Source organism: Hippoglossus hippoglossus, chromosome 22 (genome assembly GCF_009819705.1).
Source record: "Hippoglossus hippoglossus isolate fHipHip1 chromosome 22, fHipHip1.pri, whole genome shotgun sequence".
In the NCBI taxonomy this organism is placed as follows: domain Eukaryota; kingdom Metazoa; phylum Chordata; class Actinopteri; order Pleuronectiformes; family Pleuronectidae; genus Hippoglossus; species Hippoglossus hippoglossus.
In genome coordinates, this window is record NC_047172.1 from 13,085,603 (window position 1) to 13,105,295 (window position 19,693).

The window sequence follows — 19,693 nt, forward strand, 5'->3', positions numbered from 1 at the left end:
CTTGAATGACAATTTGTCAAAGCCGGATCAGTCCATTTTTGGAAAGGTAGTGTGGTGGGAGGTCGGTATATCAAGCTTCCCTCTCCACATTGGAAGACAAAATAAATTCCTGAGATGGAAAACAGACTCCGAAAAAATTAAATAAAGCGAGTCTCTCATTTTAATTCCACTAAAAGCTCGGCGAGAAACCGACCACTGACAAAAAACCCACAGCGCATGAACCACCACCGCGCAGGAGTGGTACAACCAAGCCCGGAGCCTGGGCTGCTGAGAGGGGGAGTACATTCACTTTTTCACCGCTGAGGGAAACGCAACGCCGGGGGAGGAAAGAGGAAAAAGGAACAGACCGAAAACCACAGTGAAAACAACTGACAGTCTTGGTTATATGTTTCCCCAACAGTCTGCGAAATGTCCACGAAGGCAGAGCAGTGTAAGTACGGATCTGTGTTTGTTTGTGTGTGTCTGTGTGTGTGTTTGTGTGTGTGTTTCCACCTGTCTTTACATGAGGGTGAAGCTGTGATGTGATTCGGGGGTTGATTTAACCATGGGAGCGGATGAGGGGAGCTGTCCTTGGTGATGAACGCGCGGTTGCCAGGGCAGGTTGTTGCAACACGTCCTCTCTCTCTCTCTCTCGCTCTCTCTCTCACCGCAGAGGATGACTGGAGGCTCATTGCTCACACACACCTCTCTCCGTCCATCTCTCCGTCCAACTGCAGGGTTCACAGAAGAAAAAGAAAATGTCGTAGCAATAAATGGAATGGCCGTTTGTGTATTTGATTGATTGACGTGGCTGCATGGGGGGGGGGGGGGGGGGGGGGGGGGGGGGGGGGGGGGGGGGGTGGGGTCGAGCTGTGGTGCTGCTGCTGTCAAGGTCGACCTGACAAGATTCTCCCACCGAACAATATCGTGGCATTAGATTGATCGATAACGTGGGTTTGATCACACGCCGCCCTGAAGGCTGCTGCTGATTTCCTCCTCCTCCTCTTCATCAACATCTTCATCATCACACCCCCCCCCCCCCCCCCCCCCCCCCCTCGGTTTGCTTTGGAACAGGTGGAAACCAGCACCATCCTCTGCCTCCACATCCCCTCCCATCTGGACTGAACGATCCTGGCAGACTTTTTTTTTATTAAGGAATTTGCGCACGTTATTGAATTTAAAACCACTAGCATTGTAAAAATGTGAGGTCAAACTTGTTGTTTTGTGGCTCCCATTTCGTTTGGCTAAAAGTTGAGTGTTGCTAATGTTGTTTATAGGCAATATATTGAAGAATCCACCAGGCTAATATTAGAAAAAGATGAAGCAATATATTGTTCTACTGTTAAACATCATATCGGCAGTTATCTATATTTATCTTTATTAGGGTCCTCCGTCTATAGACTTGTTTTATCCAAATGTAACTGAGGACTTTTCATATCAGTCCACCATCAAAATGCAATTACATTAGACTAGTGTACTATTATAATATAGTATTGACACAATTTGATGCAGACTATGATAAATAGCTAATCCTGGCTACACTTGAAGAGATTTTCTTACAATATTATAAGTAGAGTACATACAGTCTCCTTATAAAACCACATTTAAATTCACTAGATCCGAATTTTTATCTGGAGCTGGATTGGCCACCAATTTTTTTGGAACTGCACCATTGGAACTACACCCCATCTCACAATGTTGAAGAAAAAAAAGTTCCTGGATTTGCACCCCAATCCATATCCACAACACAATTTTATGGAAATCAGTTAAGCAGTTTTTGCGTAATCCTGCCAACAAACGCGGACAAACATATCCTTGGCTCCTCATCGTTCATCCCTCAGGGAGGAGAGAGAATCATGTGTGATGCAGCACTGTACCACAGCTCAGTTCTCTGACCACACATGCCCACGGCCAGCTGCTGTTATTTTTATTTTGGGGGTTTGTCAGTTACAGGTCAGAGTGGAAGCTAAACATCGCAGCCCAAAGTCACAGAAAATGGGCCAGTGATCACCAACACCCAACTTATCTGAACCTTTACATAACCATGCGAAAACATCAAATAAAAGGCTCAAACCCAAAGACAGAGACTTGAGGGAGTTAAGTTCCATAGGACTCCACGCTGAAATGCCTCTCAGTGACATTTGTGAAGGGAATGAGTGAGTCCTTTCTCGTGTTCACCCTCGAACGCATTTTCCCAGCTTGTCTCGGGACATGAGCTGGCAACCCTTTGTGCACGAGCGTGTTTCTGTAAGCCATAGGTTAGTGCCTCCTCTAGGGCCTCCTGTGACCTCGCCGCTATACCAAAGAAGGCCAGAGAGCCATGGAATCACTGACTCTTTGTTTACAACATCCAAATTACATGCAGTTGGGTCTTGTAGTGGAGAAACAACAACAGATGTATAGATGTATGCATGTTTGCCTTGTTTTTGTGCTCTTTACTCACTACAACAGTCTTTCTAGTGTTGATTTACTTGTTACTCTGCTTTTTATTTTGTCTAGTTGCCTCTAAGATACGATACTTGCAAGAGTATCACAACCGTGTGCAACACAATATTTACCCAGTGCCCTCTGGAACAGACATTGCAAACACACTGAAATACTTTTCCCAAACCCTGCTCAGGTAAGTACCCTGCTCTAGAGCCAACAGGTGAAGTAACAGACTGTAGAATGTTTGATATTTAGCGTCAGGAGAGTTCACAGTACAGTGCACACTTTCTCAAAGGGACGACAGTGACACCATTATGAATTTACTACATAAAAAAGGAAGTTGTAGGGAAATGGCCAGCTCCATTTACTGATATGAGAGTGTAGCAGATTTCCCCTGAAGTTACATGGTTTGCGTACAAGTAGCAGCAGAGATAGACGGCTCGGTGGTGTTTATTGATTCAGTGGCCGACAGCTAGATTAACGCTTCCGGGGGGTGGGTGGGCTCTAGTGTCCTTTCCAGAGGGAGGCGGATGGCAGGTCCTCCTGCTCTGCAGTCGCAGGGTCATCCTGCTCCTCTGGGTGCTGTGAAAGCCAGAGGAAGGAACAACATGTTATTTCCTCCTCAAACACAGGTCAAGTAGGCGGCCATTTTAGACACATCTAATTTCATCATGTGTCTTTTTCCTTTTTTCTTAGCCTGAGCTTCTTTCCAATTAAAAAATTGACAGCGGAGATAATACATTTTTTTCATCATCTGGCTTCATAAAGAACTCCAGTGTTGTTGTGACTTATTAGTTAATTTACAAATAAAGGGTGTGATTGCCGGAGGCTGAACTTGTTTGTCCCACTTTTATGATTATTACCAGTTTAGGGTGCAATCTATTTGAGATTCATCCACAGAGTATCCTGGATGCTTCGTGCATTGCTGAAGGGCCGTCCTACACCAGCATCCTGTTTTAAATCCTGGGCTGCAACTGATGATCTTTTCATCTGAGTGCGAATACAGTCACTCACCATGATGCCACTATTTGCTCGATATTTTCCTGCAGAGCAGCCTCTTTGCCTCTAATATGCAGAACAAATCATTCTGCTTGTCATTAGAGGTGGTCTGGTTTCCTGAGCGTGGGGGTGGGGGGGTGGGGGGGACTCCAGGATTATCCATCCACCTGTTCCTTCTGAAGACCGGGGCGAAGAAAGAGAGTGAATGCAAAAAAAGGGGAGAGGGTTATCAAGTGGGATTAGTGAGCCTTTAAGTAGGTCTGTGTCATGTTCTTGGAAGGAAAAAGCAAAACAGCCAGAGGAGGTGTTTGCTGATTCATACGCTCAATTTTTTGGTTCAGCACAGGTCAGGGCAGAAAAAAGGGAAGATGCAATTCTATTGGCCTCCTTAAAGATGAGGCATAGCTTCCCATATTTCTCCAAGTCAAACCGAGCTCTCTGCTACAGTGAGCCTCGCTGGCTTCGCGCCAAACTGTACCACCCATGAGAACGACTGCAGCGGGCCGCAATCATCCACTGTTTAGCTACTGTTTAAGATTTAGCACCACACGCTTGAAATCCTGTTTCTCAGATGAGTCTTGATTGTGCTTTGAAGTCTTGATCACTGATACACACATAGCCAATGACTTTGTATTGACAGCGCAGGGACTGACAGTCGATGTACGTCATGTGTCTGTACCAGTGCATTTCTACATGTGTTTTATGTGTCGTATAACTCTTGTGTCGTTCTGTTCGTACGTATGTGCGCACATGTGTGTGTATCTTTGCGTGTGTACATGTTCCGCGTACGTGTGTGAGCGTGTCTTTTTATATGTCTATGTTCATTGTTCAAATTGATGATGTTTTCTATATGAGAAATGGGCAGTGAAAAAGTCATACTTTGAGATACAGTCCGTTGTCATGCTGGTTGAGTTGGTGCTGCACAATGACGCAGCGTCACGAATGAATCTACGCGGACTAAAATCTTACAGAGTATAACTTTGAGGGGATTAGGTCAGAAAATGTTACATTCTGCTGTTCACGTATAAACTCAACATTATGCATCTAATGTTATATGTTAAAAAAATACTTATGAAATCCCCTTTCTCACTTGCCATGAATGCTATAACTCTTTTTTGAGTGACCTTCCAAAAAAAAACAAAAAACAATACAGCAGCATTTATAATCTGGGCTCTCATGATAAATCCCAATCATTTGCCTGATAGAACAGCTTAGCTCTTTAATAATGTGCAGTAAAAAAAAAAGAGCAATGCTCTCTGGCCCCCACCCTCCCCCCTCCTCCACCCTAGACGCTCCCACACTCAACCCCGACTAGTTTTTTGCTTTTTGTTTTTTCTCCCCCCCCCCCCCTTTGAAATTGAAAATGTCCACCACCTTCCCCCCGGGGACAGCAAACACAATTGTCCATCTTGCATTAGCTCACAAACATGATGCTACCAGTCATCTCCCCCTTGATACAACCTATTTCCTTTGTCATTATAGTTTCTCCTCTACAGTAGATTAGTTGTTACATTTATTTTAGAAACCTGAATCCATATGCCTGTTGGATCTCATTATTTCTCCTGATGATACTGGTGCAGTATCATAACGTATGCATACGGACATTATTTCTCTGGTGCAATAAACATGTGCTGTGACCTAGGAGCACTTGATCTAACCTCACACACATGTTTATTACTGGCTGAAGCATGTTTCAAAAGTGTCACCTCTGTATTTTCCCGAAACAATTTGGTGTCACTCCCATCCTTGACAGCCCCACTAAAGACAAGGAAATTTCATTTTTAAAAAAGAAATTCCACGGCTCATTGGCCATTTTTTTTTTTTGCATAGTGGCCACCACTGACCTTGCTCATTGGAAGACGGCAGCCATCGAGGGACAGTCATTTGCGCTGTCCCTTTTTGGAGAAGTATGGGGTTGCCACTGAAAACATGCCATTTTTTATATTTTTGCTCCTTGTCACCAGATACGCATGAGATGCAGTGATCATTGCAGTTTGTGCTCATGTTTTTTTTGTTTTCCAAGTGCAAAGGCAGACAAAACGAGATGAAATTGAACTTGAGTCACTCTGAGCAGACAAAGCAGGGAAAAATTGCCCGTGCCTTCAGTGATACAGTCAAATAGTGAGACACTGCATCCTATGTGGGGTTTATCTGGGTTTGTTTTTTTCTATTTACGCTGTCTCTGTAGTGCCATTTCAATGTAATGTGCTGTTTTTTTGTGTCTTTGTTGTCTCTTTTTTTCCCTTGTTCCCCCTCCCCTACCCTCCCTCCCCCCTACCCTCCCGCCCCCGGAGCAGCATTCTGTCCCGCACAGGCAGGAAGGAGAACCAGGAAGCTTCCAATTTGGCCGTGCCCATGACCATGTGTCTTTTTCCTGTGCCATTCCCACTCACCCCATCTCTAAGACCACAAGTCAGTTCCATCAACCCTACAGTTACTCGCTCCCTCCTTTACAGCGTTCTGCGCGATGCCCCGTCAGACCGCGGGGGGCAGGGGCAGCAGAGTCGGGACGCTCAGCTCTCAGAGTACCCCTCTCTGGACTATCAGGGCCTCTATGTGACCCTCGTGACCCTGCTTGACCTGGTGCCCCTGCTGCAGCACGGTCAGCATGGTGAGTCAAGGCCCCAGTGCACCACTGTTTGTCATCATCATCCCCCCGAGCCGTCTGGCCTGCATGAAGCCACTGCTGCTTTTTTGGCCTCTTTTGTAACGGGAAGAGAGAAGTCCTGCTGAGGATCTTGAGGGATGCATGGGGTGATTGGGAGCACGCTGGATCCTGTCAACCTATTCGTTCATAAGCCATTGGATACACCAGACATAGGCTTTCTCTTCTGTGTATCATACTTGACTGCATGTTTGTTATGTAAAAGTGCGAGAAATGTTTAAACTTATGTTGTCATGTGCAAATATATTAAGTTAAATGAAGAACACGCGTGGGTAAATGCAATGTTTAGAGCACATCTGAGAATGACATATTTCCACACTGTTTTTCACGGGCCCCAGTCTGCATCACAGTCAGTGTTCTTATTTTTCATGAATATTTTAACCACTGTTAAAAAAAGCTCTAAAGCATGAAAACCCATCTCCTTGACTAGATTGCTCCACTTCTCCTGTGGGCAAACTTTACATCACTGGCTTTTAAAGAAACCTTTACTGCCCTCAACAGAAGAATTAAAGTGCAGACGTTTTATTTTTTCACTGTTAAAACTGTTAAATGACTGAATTTCCATGTGATGTCTGTGGCTACATACAGTATGTGAATACTGTATGTGCAGTTTATTGAATGAGTGTCTGTATATCTCTGTCTCTTTTTTTGCCTTTTCCCTTTCTCATCAGATCTGGGACAGTCCATATTTTATACAACAACTTGCCTCCTGCCCTTTCTCAGTGATGATATTCTCAGCACTTTGCCCTATACTATGATCTCCACATTAGCCACTTTCCCCCCTTTCCTCCACAAAGACATCATTGAGTACCTGAGCACATCCTTCCTCCCAATGGCTATATGTAAGTATGATCCATCACATGATAATTAATGCAACATATTCAGCTCATGTAAAAATTAAACTCAACCCATCATCAGGGACAATTGTAGAAAATCAAACGCAACACAAATAGCAGTTGCTAGGCATTTAAAGGGATTGTTCACTCAAAACTGAAAATTCACTCATTGTCTACTCACCACTGTGCCGATGGAGGTTTGACGGTTTGAGTCCACAAAACACTTTTGGAGTTTCAGGGGTCAACAGCATTGCAGCCAAATCCAACCCGTCTGTTTTGTGGATTCAAACACAAATGCTACGCCGCCATCGACATAGTGGTGACTAGATAATTTGTGAATTTTTCATTTTTGGGTAAACTATGCCTTTAAGCTTTGAAAACCACCCAAATGTTCTATAAATGACATAAACCGATCTTCATTACCACCTTGAAGAGACCAGACAGTGATCTTTCAAGCTGGCGTCATCCTTTCCTTTTCTCTCCCTTGCTCGTCTGTAGTGGGCTCCACTCGAAGGGAAGGAGGTGTCCCAGCCTATGTAAATCTGTCTGCTTCCTCTATGCTCATGATTGCAATGCAGTACACCACAAACCCAGGTAACCCATGACACTGACCCCATTTGATGCATGCATGCAAATCTGACCTACTAAATGTCGTGTAGTAACGTCTCTCTGCCTTAACTGGTCTCTACTTCGTTCCAGTGTATCACTGTCAATTGTTGGAGTGTCTGATGAAGCACAAACAGGAAGTGTGGAAGGTATGTCACCCTCTGAATGCAGAGAATAGACTGTATATAAAGATGGACGACCCGACTGCTCCTCAAAAGTGAAGCCAAAGCTTCTCAATCGCCACCTGGTGGCTGGCTGCACTACAGATTTTAAATTATGCCTCCTCCATGTTAATGGATCAGGCATGGACCAAAATAAAAAGTCAAATCACATGTTGAATAAATCTTTCTCAGAGATGGTTTCTCATTTGGGGAAGTTATGATCACACTATATGTTCATGTGTTCCTTTCTCTGGTAAGTTTGGTTTTATTTATAGTTATTCGATGCTATAAAAGATGGTGAAATGTCTTCAACGACAGCTGACTCACCGTTGGTCGAGTGAGTGTATCGACAGGACTTCATCCGTCGATCGCTACTGCGCAGACTCTGGCTCCAAATGAGCAAGATGGCAGCCTTCATATATCCGGGATATTTTTGCTTCATTTCTGGGTCGTGGCAGGAAGTAGAGACGGATTGTTCATCTTCTTATACAGTCTATGATGCGCACATATTGTCATCTGTGTAAAGCAAAATATAAGAGTTTCATTCCAAGTTGAGATTTCTTATTTATTTTTTATTTAACAAATAGTCTTCTATTTTAAAGAAGAAGTTTGTGTCTATATGGTAAATATGAAGCTAGAGCTAACTAGCTAGTCTACTAAGCTAACCATCTGTTAGCAGAGTCTTAGCTTGGCCTAGTATAAAGAGTAAAACAGGGAGAAGCTGCTAGACTGACTCTGTTGAAAGGAAAAAAATATCTGACCAGCTAAAGTTCTCTAATAAACGCATTCTTATCTTGTTTGTGAAGAAAAAACTGTGCTTACCTTTTATTAAAAATATCACTTTATTATCACCGAGCTAGCCATTGGCCCTTGCTCGTATCTGTTGTGCCAAGCTAATCGTTAGCTATTGTGCTAGCTTCATGTTTAGCATACACATAAAAAAGTGCATTTCAAAGCTCTTGAAACTCTTCTTTTGAATATAAAATAAAAGGGTTTATCATAGTTTTAAAAGTAACTTATAGCCTTTACAAATGGATATAAATCAGGTTGGAATGAAAATCTATTTGCTGCTAGCTCCATTCACTATTCACAAATATCTAATAAATCTATTACAATTGCACTTTAATCATTGTTGATGTTGTCTGTGTATTCCAGGACCTTCTTTACGTCATATCATATGGACCATCCCAAGTAAAACCTCCTGCCGTGCAGATGCTGTTTCATTACTGGCCCAACCTGAAGCCCCCCGGAGCGATCAGTGAATACAGAGGGCTGCAGTACACCGGTCAGAATCTCTCAATGTCACATCTGCTGCTTCATCCGTCCTTGAACCAACTAAAGGTCTAATCTATCCCCCATTTTCCTCTTTTTTATCCTCCTCCCTCACTGCCTCTCCTCCTGGATCAGCCTGGAATCCCATCCACTGTCAACACATCGAGTGCCACAATGCCATCAATAAACCTGCTGTCAAGGTGACTTCAGTGTTAAATGTATAGAAAGATCCTACATCTCTTTACGTCTACAGGGCCTTGTCACTTAAACATGACGGATTAGCGGGGTGCTATGTGTTCAAAAAGCTGCCTCCCTTGAGAACTTCATCGGGAATGCATGTGCCAGATTGCCTTGCCGAGTTCAACCAGGCACAATGGCGTTTTGGCTCTCTGTGAGCACCTCGGTAAATAAATCAGTCCGTGCCCAGGCAGCTGCACGAGCGGGGCAATGATATCATCTTCCCTTACACCAGTGTCGTAGCTGCTGCTCTGCTTTATCTGCGCCGCCTGCCTTTACTCAACTGTGCTTAAAGCTGACAAATAGAGAAGGAGCCTGGGCATGGACAGAGGCCAGATTTCAATTACCAGGAGCATGGAGGGGGTATGTGGGGGTGGGGGGGTGGTTTGGGTGGGGGGGTGGTTTGGGCGGGGGCTTAATTGGAAGTAGTGACCCCGCGCAGCCCTTCAGGATGGGGTGGCATCAAGTGAGCGCAGTAAATTACAGTGCACCATCTGAACATCGAGGCCACGAGCGTTGGGGTTTTAACACAGGGCCAGGCACAGGTTGCGAGGGACTAGAGTGCAGCATATGCACGCAGCCATGCACACAGAGGAGTGGGGAGGCAGGTATAGGTGTCGGATGATTTCTTTGGCAAGACAATAAAAGAGAGTAAAGCTGCATGTGAGACGGCACATGGAAAAGGACACTTTGGACAGTAAGATGTTTATGAAAATGAAATGTATATATAAAAGTATTTTTCTTTTTTGTGGAAGTTTGTCACTATCCTAAAACAGCTCCCACCTGTCAATATATTGATCATTTAAATACTACATACATTTTCTAATGCTTCCAATGTCACTTTTGCAGATGTGTATAGATCCCACTCTTTCTGTTGCCCTGGGAGACAAGCCCCCTCCTCTTTATATATGTGAGGAGTGCAGCCAGAGGATAGCAGGGTATGTATGTATGTATATATGTTTCACCTCGTTTCTCCATCTCCAGATCCTCCCCCGACTTCAATAAGATGCCATTCCAAACATATATCACCCACTGCCTGCCTCGTTATTCCTCTCTTTAACCCAGGGGAAATGCATCGCCATGGTTACGTAATTCCCTTGGGCCGATAATGAGATCATCATCACAAAAGCACGCAGCCAATTTCTTCTCTTTTCTCCCTGTAACTGTTGTAACAGAATGAGTGAACCAAATACAGTACTGGGATTGTTCTAAACGTCTCTGGTTCGGATGGGTAAGAGTGTCCAACCAGGAGGGTTCTGAGAATTCAAATCCAAACAGAGGAAGTGTTCTGACAATGAAACAGGCAGGAGTCCAAATGTGTGCATGTGGGGATGGTGGCTGGCTGAGCGTGGCAGGTATATCTAGGTGGTTCGACAATCTTAGATGCAGGCAAAAACAACAAAAGTTAGATTCAGGTGAACAGGAGAAAGTTTTTCTACGAAGTGGCAGAATTTTGGTGAAAAGGCCACATGGTCCTCATACACAGCAAAGTTTGGTGGACTTAGGAATTGGGGCTCAGGTATGTAACAACACACATGAAACAGTTGCAGGAAGCAAGAGGGCCGGGCAAACAATGCACAGAAACCTCACAATAACAACAGCAAAACCAACTAAGTATCCATATTCTTCACAGTAGCATATTTGAATTACATGAATCAGTTTTTGTTTATTTTATCTGATACTGAGAGAAGATATTTTGTGTTCTAGCTGTGTGGGAGGTTGAGACTGCTCTGTAGACACAAGCTGGATATGTATATATGTATATACACTCTGAGGAGCCCTTTGCCTATACATCGTGTAATGTTTATACATTTTTCCAGAGACCACGCTGAATGGCTTGTTGATGTTCTCCTGCCACAAGGTGAGCGTTCGCAAACTAAAGTGTGTCAAAGCTTGAATATTAATTTGTCACAGTCTGTCACATACAAACAAACACAATAAATATATTATACTTAGTGGAGCCTATATATGTTAAGTGCCTAAAATAAAGTAAAGTTTTTGGTGCAACAATATAATACAGAGTATAGAAATAGATAAGAATGATCTTCCATGCTGTAGGTTACTTTAGTTGAATTTCCTGTATAGAAGCTGCTGATATATTCTGTATGGACACTTTATTTTTATTATTATTTTGAAATGAAAAATATGACTTGCAAAAGCCTTTGTTGTCTTCAGATTGAACATTGTTGTTCATTTCTCTTTACAGCAGAGATATCAGCCATTTGTCAAAAGAAGGTAAGATATTTATACTGCAACATGAACTCTAATATCAATGTCTACTCATGATTTGAACATCAAAAATCCAACAGTACATGTTTTCAATTGTTTTATCACTGTAAACAGAAACGATTGAATTGGTTAACCCTGAATATACTTCAAGATATTATTTTTTACCTATGATCCATAGCAAGGTCATTTATTTATGAATCTGAATAACTGAAGTGGCTCAGTAAAAGCCAAATCATTTCAAATAAATGTTTCTTTGCGGTTGTCAAATGCGCTGCTTTAGGCAGAGCTGCTCCTTGCTGGTTTCTACTGTGACACGGGGAAACTTGAGTGTGAGCCGGTCTCGGGTATTCCCGTCAGGCCGAGCAGCTGACTGATGTTGTCAGGGGAAACAGCTGGACCCTGTTCTGTTGTATAATCCACAGCCTCCCTCTCTGATCAGGCTTTGTCCCACCTATTCCAGAAAGCTCTTTAAAACTCCCACCTGGGTTTCACACGTGATCCGACAGTGCTCTTCATCTGAGAATAGCTACTTATAATTACACCATGATACCAAACATAGAACAAACTTCAAACAACAACAACATCATAAGTAACTTTTTCTCTCGCTGAAAGCTTTGACAAGTGAATGAGTGAAATCGCCATCAGAGGACAGATATCTTAATTTGATAGGGAGCACTGCATCCCCCTAATGGCACAAGATTAGAGGCTGATCAGATTAGGATGCCTCTCTAGTGCCATGCTTTTTATTTTTAGAAACCTGAGACACCATGGGGACGCATAAAGACATTTTCTATTGCCACAGATGTAGACAGATCAACTTTCCTAAACAAATGCATATTACAAAGAGAGATATTAATTACGAGGGTATTTTAGAACTAGAAATATGTTTATTTTTAGGGGCTTGTCGTGAGACATTATTGGCTGGTTTACTGTGATTGTTGATGTTTTTGGTTTTTTTTGCCTGCTGCCGAGAATAGAAATTAAAATGATCCCTTCTTCTCCTCCTCTTCTTCCTCCTGCTCTCTCTCGTGTTTCGGCCTTGCACTGTAGAACTGTAGCTCTCATGTTAGGCGGGCTGTGGTCACCTGCTTCTCGGCTGGCTGCTGTGGGCGCCATGGCAACCGGCCTGTCCGCTACTGCAAGCGTTGCCATGTCAACCACCACAGCAGCGAGGTGGGGGCTGCGGCGGAGACCCATCTGTACCAGACCTCGCCCCCTCCCATCAACACACGGGAGTGTGGAGCGGAGGAGCTGGTGTGCACAGTGGAAGCGGTTATAAGGTACATTGACAGTGTTTACACTAACATATCCCAGCCACAGTTACAAGACATACGCCTGTACCGTTGTGAAACACGTTTTTACATTAATATAGACCACAATACGGCAGAAAATTATATTAATAATATATATGTGATGTCAGGATATCTTAAGTCTATTTTTATTTCTCTCCTCCTCCTGTATCCTTTGCTTTTCCAATCTCATTCTCCACATCCACACAGCCTTCTGAAGGAGGCAGAGATTCACGCAGAACAGCGAGAGTTTGAGATGAACAGGCGCCGTCAGATGGGCCTGTCCGCCTCCCACCACTCCCTGGACAACATCGAGTTTGATAACAAGGAGGACGACCAGCACGACCAGCGCCTCCTCAGTCAGTTCGGCATCTGGTTCCTGGTGTGTAATCGCAAGCTGTTACTGCTGTTACTTTCAAAAACAGGGAGGGAGGGTTGAGATAAGAATGTGTACTGTACTCGGCCTCTTATCGCTGCTCTGTTGAATGTATGGTTCCCTGACTGATTGCTGTGACACGTGTCCTAGGTGAGCCTGTGCACCCCCAATGAAAACACACCTACGGAGAGCCTGGCTCGGCTGGTCAGCATGGTCTTCCAGTGGTTTCACTCCACTGCCTACATGATGGATGATGAGGTTGGAAGCCTGGTGGAAAAGCTAAAGCCTCAATTTGTCACCAAGTGGCTCAAGACGGTGTGTGAAGTGCGCTTCGACGTCATGGTCATGTGTCTGCTGCCCAAACCGGTTGAATTTGCCAGGGTAAGGTGAACACCAAGGTCAACTAAGCATACATCATATGATTAATGAATTATAGAGGATGCCCAAGGCGGACATGAACATCATGACTCCACACATACAGACAATACACATCCCCACTCCTGTTTATCTTAGTCATAGCACATGTTAACATCTGCACATGTTGACAATGACAACATCAGGATCTAACTGAGGACTGAAGTTTATTAAAATGATTCAGGGCAGGTCAGGGTCTGATCTAAGTCGGTCTGTGTTACCTTCTCCCCAGGTGGGAGGTTACTGGGACAAGTCATGTAGCACAGTGACCCAATTGAAGGAGGGTCTGAACCGCATCCTGTGTCTGATACCTTACAACGTCATCAGTCAGCCGCTGTGGGAGTGTTTTATGCCCGAGTGGCTGGAGGCCATCCGCACTGAGGTGCCCGACAACCAACTCAAAGAGTTCCGGGAAGTTCTCAGGTATGTCCACCTCCTAGAAATATTTGAATATTATTGTTGTTGTTCATGTAATAAAGACTTTAGGTATTGCATGTAAACAGGGGTGAAGGTGTAAAATGTGTAAGTTACTTTTTGATGTGCTAATTTTGAAGTGCAGCATTTACCTGCAAATCTCTTTGATTTCTGTATTTGCTGGTGTATTTTTATTATGCTGGATAAGATTGAAAATCGACAAAACATAACAACATTGCAGCTACAATAGCTATTGTTTAATTATAGATGTATTTTTGAAGTTTAAACATCAGAAATAAATGTCAGGTATTTGTCTGAACTCCACAGAATTAGTTAAGGAAGAGTCTTTTCCAAAAATAATATATCCTCCGAGATTCAGCAGCCAAAATATTTTTTTTGCCTCAGTGGTTTATGTTTTAATGACCTATGCAAAATGTAAAAATCAAGACTCAAGTGGTAGATACGTCCTGGATTAAGGGGTTTATCAACAGAAGGTTATCATCAGTGCCATTTTTTTTTCTTTTTTCTTTTTCGTCAATTGATAGCACACCTATGTCCATTAGAGAGGGGCTGGGCGCATGTTTCTGTCCGAAACTATCAGACCCGAGCCCAATGCAGTTATTGTAGCTGTATTAAATCTCTTTCAACCTGTCCCTGACAAGCTTGTTTTCATTGATTAGATACATGTGCAGTGTAAAATATAGGCTATCCCAGCCAACTTGGCCACACCTGACCAACATGTTTCAGGTATCCACACTAATGTCCATGCACTAATAAAACTCTTGGTATTTATATTTAGCTTCTGTACAGATTAAATCTTGATTCAGGAGATATTTTTATAGATGTACACTATGTAGAAAGTAAGGTTAGTAGTTTCCCTTGCTGCTAGTCTTTATGCTAAGCTAAGCTAATTACATCCTAGTCCCTGCTTCATACTTACTACAGTGGTACCAATCTTGGCATTTAACTATATACACATATATATATATATATATATATATATATATATATATATATATATATAAACAATACCACCAGCTGAAGAAGACATAGTGTAGCTGCAGCGTAAGGACAATTAAACTGCATTAAACCACATCATGAAACAATATTGAAGGTGACAATAATGATTGCATAACAGTATCTGAGATGAATGTATGCTGTATAAATGTATTTACATAAACGCATTATTCTCGTCTGCCTTCTCCCTGCAGTAAAATGTTTGATATTGAGCTGTGCCCGCTGCCTTTCTCCATGGAGGAAATGTTTGGCTTCATCAGCTGCAGATTCTCTGGCTACCCAGCGTCTGTGCAAGAGCAGGCTCTGCTGTGGCTGCATGTAAGCAGCACACGTACACACACACACACACAAACACACACACATACACGCACACGGTGTCATGGGTCCAGTTCACATCCTGCAGTTCTGTCCACAGCGAGTGTGAATTGAACAGGCTGTCACAAAGTGTGACAAGTGTGTGTGTGAGTCTGGGCAGGAGCCCTGCTGAATATGGATCTGGGTCGCAGAATGAGACAGAGAGAGATAGGAGGGAACTTGCCTTTCATCGCATATGCAATCACAGCTTGCTGCCCTGTGTACATGGATCAATTTCAAGTTTTCTGTCACCACTGCGATCAAGAGATTGCATGAATTTACCCTCAGTAAATGGGTCACGTTTAAATCAGACAGAGAACTGGTGCTCAGTTTGATTCTACGTGTTATTTTCTGTATGGTACAGCTCTGTGATCTATCGTTTGCCCTGGTTTTGAAGTATCCATTGTTCAGATAAACCTTTATAAATGGATGTGATTGTGATTTTGGTTCTTAAAGTATAAAAAAATATACATTTGAGTTTTCATAATTCTCCTTCAGAAAAAAATTGTTCCAGATAAAATCTGTCCACTGCCTGTTCCGTAATTTATTCTGAGTAAGTGGGATAATATTTCTGAAAAAGCGCATTGCTATGAAAGTTTTTTATAGATGCAATTATACAATGCTTTGACCATCATCAACAAAATGTCATTAATCTAATATAATTAGGAAGGTATAGAAAACTGTTTAGGTTCTCTGTGCATATACCAAAACACTAGCTGCATGCTGCATATTATATATTTTTGTTTGTGATTTTGTGCAATTGAAACAGTGAGTTCTGTTTGGGCGTAGGTGCTGTCGGAGCTGGACATCGTGGTGCCTCTCCAGCTGCTGATCGGGATGTTCTCCGATGGAGTGAACTCTTTGAAGGAGCTGGCCAATCAGAGGAAGGCACGTGCCTCAGATCTGACTGGCAGCACTGGGGCTCGCAGGGTGAGGACGACAAAAATAAATAAAAGGATATCAGGGATTGCTGCTAATTTTCACCTCTTGTCGTTGCAGTATCACATCACTAATATGTCAGAGAGTATATTACGTCCCCCCGCTTCACTCAAATCGTCACCTGACCAGATGTTATAACACCTTTCTTGATATCTGGTGTCTGACTGTCAGATGCCTGTTTATGATACGGATGTTCACATTTATTCTCTGCTTAGCTTCTGTCCCTACCATTCATTGGGAAGTACTGCACTGTATGTTGCCATGGTAACTCCTAATGCCTAAATATAGCTCACTGAAAGGGCTTAATTAAACTTGACTGTGATGTAGATTTGTCACTGAAGTTTATAGCCGAGAAACTCTGTAGTGATGTGTCATTACAGGTAATATGTGAGGAACTTGTTTGGAGACTAAAAAACGATCAAAAGCGTAAATCTCCTGAGATTTTAGTCAAAAACACGTATTTTACTTTGTACAATGATGCATTCTTTGTTTGCAGGTGAGTGTGGTTTCAGATCCAGGACGCCGTGGGCAGCACAACACGCTCAGCCCGTTCCCCAGCCCCTTCAGGAGCCCGTTCCGCAGCCCCCTGCGCTGCAGCCCCTTTAAAAACCTGGGTCACGCCACCGGCCACTGTGCCCTGGATCTGGATTGTGATGATGACGACATGAACCTCGGTTGCTTCATCCTCATGTTTGACCTCATCCTGAAGCAGGTGACCTTATTGTACTGATGAGAAATAACTAAACAATACATGTACATTTTAAATCATGTTTCAAGTGAGGAATGGTGATAATATTTATACAATATTCTAAGACTGAGTTGGTTAGCAAGGAAAATATCCTAATACAAACCCTGCAATACTGTATTATATCACCAAAGCATATCCAAGGGTGAATCCACAATATGCAAATATGCACCACAAGTAGTTGACTCATAAAAATGAAGGTGACACACAGTGCAATGACAACAGTGCCCACAGGCAAGACCTTGACATTTGCATATGACGCTCCACTTTCTGTTCCCCTGTTTTTACTGTCGTCTCCCCCGGCTGTCCCAGATGGAGCTCCAGGACGATGGTGTGATGCTGGGTCTCGACAGCAGCCTAGGGAAGGATATTGTGGGCATTATCAACAACGTCTTCCAAGCTCCGTGGGGGGGCTCGCACACCTGCCAGAAGGATGAGAAGGCCCTGGAGTGTAGCCTGTGCCAATCCAGCATCCTGTGCTACCAGCTGGGCTGTGAGCTCCTGGAGAGGTTGACCCCCCGGGAAGAGATACGCCTGGTGGTGAGACACACAGCATGAATTTTTATGCACCAAATATAAACAAGTCCTGTGGGTTAAGCAGGTAAGGCTTTGACGTTGGTAATCCTGTCCCAAACCACAGCGCCACAAACACCACTGTGTTCCAGGCTCATATGTTGTTGTGGCATAAAGCACAAAGTATGTTCATCAAACATGATAGAAAATATGAAGGGGATGTTTTGATGTTTCATTCTCCTGCAGGAACCCACGGACAGTCTGGAGGAAACTTTGCTCCTGCCTCAGATGGATTTCTGCATCGGGGCGGAGATTGGGAATGAGGGAGGGGACAACCCAAGTGGCACACACACTGACAACCCCAGTAACCCCTCTCCTGATGATGCAAGTATGTACTGTACACGGTGTGGTTCCAACAAAAAAAATGTTATATAAAATTAAAAAAATATCATTAATCCTTTGAGGAATACTTCCACCTCTTGGGAATTTCACAAATTTGGTTTCTCTTATCTAAACTATTGAAGGCATTTAAAGGAGTGACTTTGTGTTCTAGTTGATATCACTCTTATGATACAGTAAACATGTAGCTGGAGCCAGAGGCCAATTAGCTTAGCACAAAGACTGGACTCTGGGTGAATCAGCAACTCTGGTTAATTCCAAAGTAACAGTCTGTCTCCCAGCACCTGTATCGCTCACCATGTTATATTTCTTAAGAATGTCAAGCTGTTGGTGGCTTTTTGCTGCTCCACAATTGAGAGCATCCTACCATACTGCATCACAGTGTGGTGTGCAGGCTGCTCAGCAGCGGAGAAACACGCTTTACAGAGGGTTATAAACAGAGCACAAACTAGAATGGAACTCAGTGGAGCACAAACCTCTGCCAAGGCCCAACAGTTCCCTAAACATGCCTGATTTTTTACATCAACATCCATGAATTATTCTCCCAAAAAATGGTGAAAATATAAAAAAAATGGACAAAAAAACACTCTCATATCTCGCAAGGTTTAAAGAGAGTGAAAATAAATTCCTGGATTCCCTACCCAAATTGAATGGGTTCTTCCCTGACTCATAACACATTCTTTATCAGTCATTAAACTGTGTCTCCTCTGCACTCAACTGGAATGTTGATTTATTTCAAACACTACGGTCTTTTTCCTTCCAGCCATGAAGAATAACTCTGACAAGAAATTCTCCTACCAGCAGCTCCCTGTGTCTCTGAAGCTCATATACACCGTCCTGCAGGTACTTCTTAATAACAAATAAGAAAAACTGAGGCACTAAAATGATGACAGCATTCAAGAATGTTTTTTTGAGATTTATTTGAGTGCACCTGTGGCCCACTGTGACTCATTGTCTCCTTTATCCTCAGGAAATGTCCAAGTTTGAGGAGCCTGACATCTTGTTCAACATGCTGAACTGTCTGAAGATCCTGTGTCTCCATGGAGAGTGTTTGTACCTCGCCAGCAAGGATCACCCCCAGTTTCTGGCCTACATCCAGGAGAAGATGCTTATCCCGTGGTGTGTGCTCACAACTCCCCTTCGGTCATAGAAAAAAAAGATCATTGGATGGAAATATCTCTGTGCAGCTGTTGATTTATCCAACTTGTTGATGGTCTATTGTGCATTTGTCCATTGTGTCCTTTCTGTGTTTCAGTCTGTGGTCCATGTTGAAGTCAGAGTTTTGCCAGTTAGCCTCCCTGGCTGTACCCCAGCTCCTGCACGCCCTCTCTTTGTCCCACGGGGCCGACATCTTCTGGAACCTCATCAACTCAAACTTCAACAGCAAAGACTGGAAAATACGATTTGAAGCAGGTGAGAGACAGAGAGTAGTTACTTATGCTGCTTTCAGACATGCACTGAACTCATGTCGGAGTCAGTTGCTTCATACATTAGTCTGAGTTTTTCCTGCCAGCCCCTGAGCAAAATGTCAGCAGATTGTCTGAGTGAGCCCATGTGAGAATACAACAGGATTATTAGGTGAATTCACAGCGAGTGAAGGGGCATGTTGGCAAGAATTATAATATCTCAAAATGAAATCGCAAAGTCCAGAAAATGTCCGGAAAATTGGTTCCAGATGTTTTCTGGAGTTCATGTCTGAAAGTGGCCTTATTGTAATGTGTAGAATTATATAAAATATATCTGACATCTGCAGCTGCTGACATCTTAATGATCATGAACCGCATGTAGCCTCACATTAAACACAGCGTCAAGCTCATTATGA

General features: G+C 43.2%; 1 protein-coding gene across 7 annotated transcripts in view; it reads left to right on the forward strand.

Annotated features, from left to right (window-relative positions):
- Positions 1-238: 238 nt before the first annotated feature.
- The window catches only part of LOC117755607 (protein unc-79 homolog), a 35,230-nt gene continuing 15,775 nt past the window's right edge, over positions 239-19,693 (forward strand). For 4 of the 7 annotated variants that reach the window (XM_034575529.1, XM_034575533.1, XM_034575531.1 and 1 more), the window contains exons 1-23: positions 240-430; positions 2,479-2,599; positions 5,703-6,016; positions 6,742-6,912; positions 7,405-7,500; positions 7,606-7,661; positions 8,829-8,958; positions 9,081-9,145; positions 10,032-10,120; positions 11,003-11,043; positions 11,389-11,417; positions 12,462-12,691; positions 12,911-13,082; positions 13,227-13,457; positions 13,723-13,913; positions 15,116-15,239; positions 16,065-16,205; positions 16,711-16,926; positions 17,272-17,499; positions 17,719-17,860; positions 18,635-18,714; positions 18,842-18,990; positions 19,127-19,284. In XM_034575529.1, coding sequence (XP_034431420.1) covers positions 409-430; positions 2,479-2,599; positions 5,703-6,016; positions 6,742-6,912; positions 7,405-7,500; positions 7,606-7,661; positions 8,829-8,958; positions 9,081-9,145; positions 10,032-10,120; positions 11,003-11,043; positions 11,389-11,417; positions 12,462-12,691; positions 12,911-13,082; positions 13,227-13,457; positions 13,723-13,913; positions 15,116-15,239; positions 16,065-16,205; positions 16,711-16,926; positions 17,272-17,499; positions 17,719-17,860; positions 18,635-18,714; positions 18,842-18,990; positions 19,127-19,284 — 3,196 coding nt within the window. In that variant the 5' untranslated portion in view covers positions 240-408. Of the gene's footprint in view, positions 431-2,478; positions 2,600-5,702; positions 6,017-6,741; positions 6,913-7,404; positions 7,501-7,605; positions 7,662-8,828; positions 8,959-9,080; positions 9,146-10,031; positions 10,121-11,002; positions 11,044-11,388; positions 11,418-12,461; positions 12,692-12,910; positions 13,083-13,226; positions 13,458-13,722; positions 13,914-15,115; positions 15,240-16,064; positions 16,206-16,710; positions 16,927-17,271; positions 17,500-17,718; positions 17,861-18,634; positions 18,715-18,841; positions 18,991-19,126; positions 19,285-19,693 lie in introns of all 7 variants that reach the window. The other 3 variants (XM_034575530.1, XM_034575535.1, XM_034575534.1) reach the window with 3 other exon arrangements.